The 7,475-nt window shown below is 45.3% G+C and overlaps 1 protein-coding gene across 1 annotated transcript; it reads right to left on the reverse strand.

Annotated features, from left to right (window-relative positions):
* Positions 1–215: 215 nt before the first annotated feature.
* Positions 216–3,269, reverse strand: LOC132115032 (uncharacterized). Its single transcript, XM_059523448.1, has 6 exons — positions 3,155–3,269; positions 1,636–1,772; positions 1,298–1,420; positions 1,011–1,135; positions 779–860; positions 216–320 (listed from the first exon to the last, which is right to left on the reverse strand). Exons 1-6 carry the CDS (start codon positions 3,267–3,269, stop codon positions 234–236), a joined length of 669 nt encoding a protein of 222 aa, XP_059379431.1. The 3' UTR covers positions 216–233.
* Positions 3,270–7,475: the final 4,206 nt, after the last annotated feature.

The raw sequence follows: 7,475 nt of genomic DNA on the forward strand, positions 1-7,475 counted from the left end.
TTTTAAATAAACTTTCTACTTCAACATATGGGAAAAATGATTTATTCACAAGTAAAATTCCATATGTACAAATTTGTTTATTTTACATCAGTCATAAAATCACAATAATAAGGCACTGCTGTTGATTACAGGCAGAGTGTCAATAAAATATAAAGATATGTGCTAGATTGTTACTTTAATACAACACCTTATACATGTTTATACAGTTCACTGAGGTTTCTGCAGAGGTAATGTTACAGACGGAGAAAAGGAGTCTTCATTTTCTCTCTGGACATTTGATAGTCTTCTTGTTGAATGATTTTCAGACACTTGCTCAAAACCTAACAAAAGGGAACAGAAGCATGTACAGTATTTTATAAAACTTTGGATTTTCATAATGAAAAGGCTATTGGGCCAGTTAAACCACACTTTAAAATATATTCATGTAATTGCATTTAATAACAATATCAAAACAAGTAGAATTTATTTTAAAGACATTTTTCAGTTTAGTATAAAGTATTAACTAAGAACACTAGTTAATATCACTTAGGTTTACTTTAATGATGCCATTAAAACCCTCAACAGCTGTTTTTCATTATGGCCCTCCAAGTCTAGTGCTCTGTGTGTATATTTTTTGTCTATAATTTATAAAGTAAAAGATAAATTAAATTATTTTTTAAGAGAAAATTAAACAAACATTCATATTTGTATAGCAAATGTACAAATAGAAGATTAATCACTGAACCATACAGAAATGTATATATATAATTATATCCATTTGCTAGCTCTTTTCTTTTACCTTTCTGGTGTCTTGAGGTAGAGTAACACCATCATCCCACAGTCTGCCAGTGGAGAAGAATGCTGAACTATCTTCCTCCAACCTTTACAAGGTCAACATTATTTATTTAGTTTTTATTTTAATTTTTATAAATTTTCTGCATTTTTAATACACCTTCAAAACAGCCAGTTATGCACCTTATACTACTCTGTCACTAATAAATTATTCAACATCCTGTTACATTGGTTTTTACATCCTATTAATCTGTGTGATTTCCTCTTCAGTCTGTACGAATGCATCCGAGTGGCCTGGGGCCAAAATCGGCACTCTCGTATTGGGCCACAGGAACAGGAAATTAGCGTTGAATGCCTTTCCGCACTAAAAAAAGTGTTCAGAAAGGTTTTACATTTTTAACTACTCAAAGTTTTTTTTATTTTATTTTTTATTTATATATATATATATATATATATATATATATATATATATATATATATATATATATACATTCTAATAATATATATACCAGATTTATAAGCTGACCATAGCATAGCTGTCACCTCCATGACAACCTCCAATAACCACAGTAATTTTGGGAACAGAAGCACAAGCCAGAGCAGACATCATGGAACCCTGAGCCTTCAGTCTGTTAGTGTTGGACTCTGCCTTAAGAGGATGGGAAAGAGAACAAGAGGTTTAGAGGAATGAGGAAAGAGAGCAAGTAACAAAGTAAAACAAGATGGCGTGGGAGCAGGGCCAGATATCATTCCATTAAAAAACCCACTTCTTTATCCCGAAAAGGAAACCACTACAGTTTTCTGTATATCACACACATATTTAAATGAAATTACAAGTACTTTTAGTTTCTTCTTCTGATGTACCTTGGTTTGTGAGATTGTGTGTGTGGGTTCTGGTGCCGTGTTTTGCAGGAAGATGAGGGGAATGTCTCTCTGGTCACACAGCTGAAATGCAAAATGACTGCCTTTCAGGGAAGCTTCATATGTCAGCTCTCCATTATCTAGATTTTTACATTTTCACAGGTTAAAAACTAATAGCATACCTCTTGTCAACAATCCACATACGGTAATTAAAGGTCTAATTTGTGTCTGTAGCACAAACAATGTGGAATAAAATTAACAAAAACTGTAGTCTAAACTCTGAGTGATTTTGGTAGCAAGCACTGCTAATTAAATAAAGGTGAAAGTAAATATGAAATATAAAGTAACAAATGTAATATCAGTTTAAAAATACAGAGTAGTGTTTGTTCAGTGTAACATAACACTCAATAATAGTTTTATCTGAGCATCTCTGATGTAGATTCATCTTTTTGGTAGGAGTTTCACATTCATTTGGTGAGATTCAGATTGCCACGACAACAAAGCAGCTCTCAGAGATGCTCTTTGTGTGATTAAATAAAAGATGCTTAAAAGAGATCAGTTCCCGTCTTTAGCCGTGATCTGAAATCTCAGTAGAAAAAGTTCCCTTTCATAGGTCACTTCGATGCTGCGGTGACGTCACCACGTATGGGAACACCTTCGGTGTGACGAATGTCTGAAGCCCTATACCATCCCGTCAATCCTATTGGCCAAATAGCGCGTGGCACCGCCCATGCATGCGTACGCATATATATACCTGGTGCCGCGCGCCATTTACCTCAGATTTCATTCCTTCAGTAACGAAGCGAATCTTCTGTGCCCTATTGTCTCGCGTTCACAGCGATCATCAACGAGCAGTATACTCCTCTCCGCGGATGCGATGAGTGCAAAGAGTACTAGGTACATCGTAAAGGGGGACACTCATGACAGGTGCGTAGTTTGCCTAGGCTTACACCACGCACAGGCGGCGCTTAGCGGCCTTTCTTCATGCCCCATTGTGATGGCCTGCGGCTCAGAGTGCTGCGCTCTAGGGTAGATGTGTTCTCCGATGTCGCCGTGTCTAACCCCCGCCACATCACTTCTGCGACTGCCGAGGCACCGCACGAGGTGATAGCTTGGGGTGACACGTGTGACATGGATTTTGAGGACAGCTCAGCGCTGGATTATTCTCCACATCGCTCGCTCTCCCCTACCCTAGTGCAGAGGAAAACTTTTATTGAGCCAGTCGTCTTTTCCTGTGAGGATTTACGGCCCACACCGGAGGCATGTAGCGCCATCTCCTTCTGTTGTGACCGCCATGATGACGACGTTCTATCCACCGCGGCCTCTGGGTCTGAGGACTTCGCGGCCTACACGAGCCCTCTCCCTCCTAGTGGACAGGAGAGGCGTGTTTCCCCCTCCTACAGTGAGCTGTTGGACGTGGTTTCCCATGCGGTGGATACATTGGGGCTGGAATGGGAGGTTGAGAAGGCCGAGGCCCAACCTTCTTCGAAGCTGGACGACCGTTTCTTGACTAGTCGCACACCTTTTTCCCGGACCTCCACCAGGAGGTTTTGAGGTCCTTGAAACAGCCGTTTTCGGCGCGGATCACGAACGCTGCGGCTGCGGATTTCGCCACCATTTCTGATATGGCGGATCATGGCTATGCAGCGATACCGCCGGTGGAAGAAACTCTCGCCGAGCACCTTGCGCCTAATTCGGCCGCGGCATGGAAGTCTCGCCCCCTCCTTCCCTCGAAGGCATGTCGAGTCACGTCCAGTTTAGTGGGGAAATCCTACATGGCCGCTGTTCGACGGCCAACGCCTCTCGTTCTCGGGCACCGAACAGCAGCTCCTGATCTTTTTGCTGCCTGCCAGGGACTGTGCCCTCCGCTAGAGAGCGCTGTTGGACCGCTTTCGCGCATCCAACACTCTCATTGCAGTCCCCACGCCTCGAACAGCATTGGAGCGAACTGTAACGCAAAACGCTCCCTCAGACACTCTGCGCGATCCAGCTTTCAGAGCTCGAGGGGCGCTTCAAAGGGTCTTTCTCGAACGGCCCGTCATGACGGCTCGCACAGCCGCCGCTTTTTCGCTAGCGGCAGAGCCCGATGCTCAATCTGTTGGCCTAACTCCTGCCGTGGACGCGTTTCAGGATTACGCACAACGAGATGCAACGACTATTATGCATATATTTCCCCTGTGCACAAACACCATGAGTTTTTCGTGCCCGGACATTTCTATGTGTGCGACAGCGTTGCAGGAAACGGCCATTTTGAGACCGCTAATATTGTTTCGGGCTGCGTGGGAACGCTTGCCCGGCATTTCTCAATGGGTGTTACGCACAATTTGTCACGGGTACACCATTCAGTTTCGGAAAGGCCCACCCCCTTTCCACGGAATTCTCTCCACGGTGGTGAAACCGATGGATATAGCGGTGCTGAGACGGGAGATGTCAGCTCTACTGAGCAAAGGGGCTATAGAAGAAGTACACCCCTCTCAGATGGAGTCAGCTCTGGCCCCGTTGCGGCTCCGGGGCGTCCGTGTGTTGAACTATTTGGACGATTGGCTGGTGTTAGCGCAATCACAGACTCAAGCACACTCTCATCGGGATTTTGTGCTGAATCATTTACACAGCCTGGGCTTACGCACGAATTTCCAGAAAAGTGTGTTAGTCCCCTCTCAACGGATTACCTTTCTGGGAATAGAATTGTACTCTCGCGCGATGACAGCAAAGCTTTCTCTCCCGCGTGCTCAGTCGATTGCGTCATGCGTACAGCACTTCAGAGCGGGTCACGCAGTGACAGTGAGATTGTGCCTCAGACTGTTAGGTCTAATGGCGGCGGCGCTTCCCGTAATTCATCTGGGTTTGCTTCACATGCGCCCGTTTCAGTGGTGGACGAAACGACGGAATATTTCACCCCGTTGTCTTCCGCATCGAACGATCTCGGTGACACGGAGGTGTGTGATGTCGTTAAAACGGTGGACGTCAGCCGAATTTCTCCTCACCGGGGTTCGGCTGGGGATTTGTGCTTCCCGAGAGACTGTCACGACAGATGCGTCTTTGACCGGTTGGGGGGCTGTTTGTCAGGGGCGCCCAGCCCACGGAGTGTGGACAGCGGCACAAAGCAGCTGGCACATAAACAAATTGGAATTACTGGCGGTTTTTCTGGCTCTCAAGTATTTTTCAAGTCTACTGATCGGCCATCATGTGCTTCTCAGAACGGACAACACAGCGGTCGTGTCTTACCTGAACCATCAGGGAGGATTGCATTCTCGCCCCCTGTGCAGGCTGGCGAGACGTATTCTTCTTTGGTCTCACAACAAATATCTGTCGATCTGTCTGAACTTCGGAGCGGATTTACTATCCAGACAGGCTCTGCAGCGGGGGGAATGGAGATTACACCCCCAAACGGTGAATCACCTATGGCGGATTTTCGGGGAAGCGAAAGTGGATTTATTCGCGTCGAGCACGACTACACATTGTCCGCTATGGTTCTCCCTATGCCCTCCATCACCCCTGGGTTTGGATGCGCTAGCTCACAGCTGGCCCAGGACCAGTTTGTATGCGTTTCCCCCGATTCGTCTGATCCCAGCGGTATTATGCAGAATACGGCGGGACAAAGTGGGACAGCTGCTGCTGGTGGCTCCGCGATGGCACACACAGCCGTGGTTTGCGGATCTGATAAATCTGTTAGCGGGCTCTCCGTGGGAGATTCCCCTCAGACGGGATTTATTATCGCAAGCACAGGGACGGATCTGGCATCCGAGGCCAGATCTGTGGAATCTGTGGGCGTGGCCTCTGAGCGGAGTGAGTTGATATGTCCCGGTCTTTCTGCTGAAACCAGCGAGACTATACTAAACTCTAGAGCAGTTTCTACGAGACGCTTATATGCTTTCAAGTGGAGACTGTTTACGACATGGTGCGAAACTCATAATATGGATCCAGTTTACTGCCCAGTGGCTTCAGTACTGGAGTTTCTTCAGGACCGTTTTTCGGATGGAGTGACACCAGCCACCCTGAAGGTTTATGTGGCAGCTATCTCAGCTTACCAGGAGTATATAGGTGGTGTCTCAGTGGGTCGTCATCCAATGGTTTCTCGCTTCATACAGGGTGTGCGACGGCTGAGACCTTTCCGCCCTGTGCGAGTTCCTTCATGGGATTTATCCATTGTGTTGCTTGGTTTGTCAGGGCATCCGTTTGAGCCCCTGGAAACTGTATCGGATAAGATCCTGACTCTGAAGACACTTCTTCTCATGGCTTTATCCTCCCTCAAGAGAGTTGGGGATTTGCAGGCTCTCTCTGTCTCACCCTCGTGCATGGAGTTTGCACCGGGCTCTGTGAAAGTGTTGTTGCGACCTAGGCCTAATTATGTTCCTAAGGTCGCATCTAATCCCTTTCGTTTTCAGCAGGTGGTCCTGGAGGCTTTTTCCCCTGCTGTGGCGGAGTCTGGGGATCTGAGTCTTTGCCCTGTGAGAGCTTTAAAGACTTATGTGGATCGTACTGCCCCATGGCGTAAGTCTGACCAGCTGTTTGTCTGTTTTGGACATAAGAATAAAGGCCATGCAGTTACGAAACAGCGCATGTCCCATTGGCTGGTGGAGGCTATATCCTTGGCCTATGAGGCGCGCGGGCTCGCTTCGCCCTTAGGAGTAAAAGGTCATTCCACGAGAGCAGTGACTTCTTCTCAAGCCTTTCTCAGTGGATCCTCTATGGATGATATTTGTGCTGCGGCAGGCTGGTCCTCACCGAGCACTTTTATCAGGTCTTACAGTCTGGATGTGAGGATGGCTCCTGGCTCCCGGGTTCTCTCTGCTTGAGCAGATGCTTCCTTGGATCCCAGCTATCAGGTACGTCAGGCGTTATGGTATCGCATTCCCATACGTGGTGACGTCACCGCAGCATCGAAGTGACCTATGAAAGGGAACATCTCGGTTACGTATGTAACCTTGGTTCCCTGAATAGGGAACAAGATGCTGCGGTTCTGGCCGTGCCATGCCTTGATAGCTTTCTTCTTCTTCTTCACTCATGAAATCTGATGTAAATGGCTATTTGGCCAATAGGATTGGCGGGATGGTATAGGGCTTCAGACATTCGTCACACCGAAGGTGTTCCCATACGTGGTGACGTCACCGCAGCATCTCGTTCCCTATTCAGGGAACCAAGGTTACATACGTAACCGAGATGTTTTTTTCCTCTTAATCCACATCCTGCTCAGATCTGATTGGTCAGACATTCATCTGATTTTCGAGTTAACAGGGTTAAATGTTTTATCTTTACATTTACCATTATACTGTCTAACATTTTACTGTCAAGGCAGTATCCTGACTGATTAAGGTGACCTAGAAACAAGTTATGCACGTAATGTGATCACCAAGTAAACAGAGGGCAAACGATTCTGCTTTGCCACAACCTGAGTCCTGAGCTGCTTTTTAACTGTGTGGGATACACTCCTTTCACAGTGACATCATTAGCAATGAACATGCACCAAAAGTCCATTCATTTTACCGATTCCTGTGGAAAATTAAATAGCACTTATACTAAGGAAAAGGAATTCATATGCACAAATATTTGAATATCAATTAATATCTAATAATTATGTCTAATAATATAAGGAATCCAAATGATAAATTAACTCTAAATGATATTATGTCTAATAATAAAAGCCGAACAATAAATAACCAACCCTCACACATTTGAATAGTTTCAGGCTGGTGCACTGAAAGGAGAAAAATGCCATATTTATTTATTTAAAATTTATTATTTAATGAATAGTAACAATATTGCAACCTTCATTTAAATGACAACATTTAAAATCCTCACAAAGAAGCATGACTGAAATTCTGATATTGACCTTTGTAATGCCT

The sequence above is a fragment of the Carassius carassius genome, chromosome 34 (genome assembly GCF_963082965.1).
Source record: "Carassius carassius chromosome 34, fCarCar2.1, whole genome shotgun sequence".
In the NCBI taxonomy this organism is placed as follows: Eukaryota; Metazoa; Chordata; class Actinopteri; order Cypriniformes; family Cyprinidae; genus Carassius; species Carassius carassius.

Excerpts from the sequence above, each read along its gene's own strand:
- LOC132115032 (XM_059523448.1), bottom strand. The coding sequence starts at position 3,269 with ATGATCCGCCATATCAGAAATGGTGGCGAAATCCGCAGCCGCAGCGTT. Across the intron at positions 1,773-3,154 it reads GGTGGAGGTCCGGGAAAAAG|ATAATGGAGAGCTGACATAT; the intron begins GTGTGCGACTAG and ends GTAAAAATCTAG. Across the intron at positions 1,136-1,297 it reads GAGGTGACAGCTATGCTATG|TGCGGAAAGGCATTCAACGC; the intron begins GTCAGCTTATAA and ends CACTTTTTTTAG.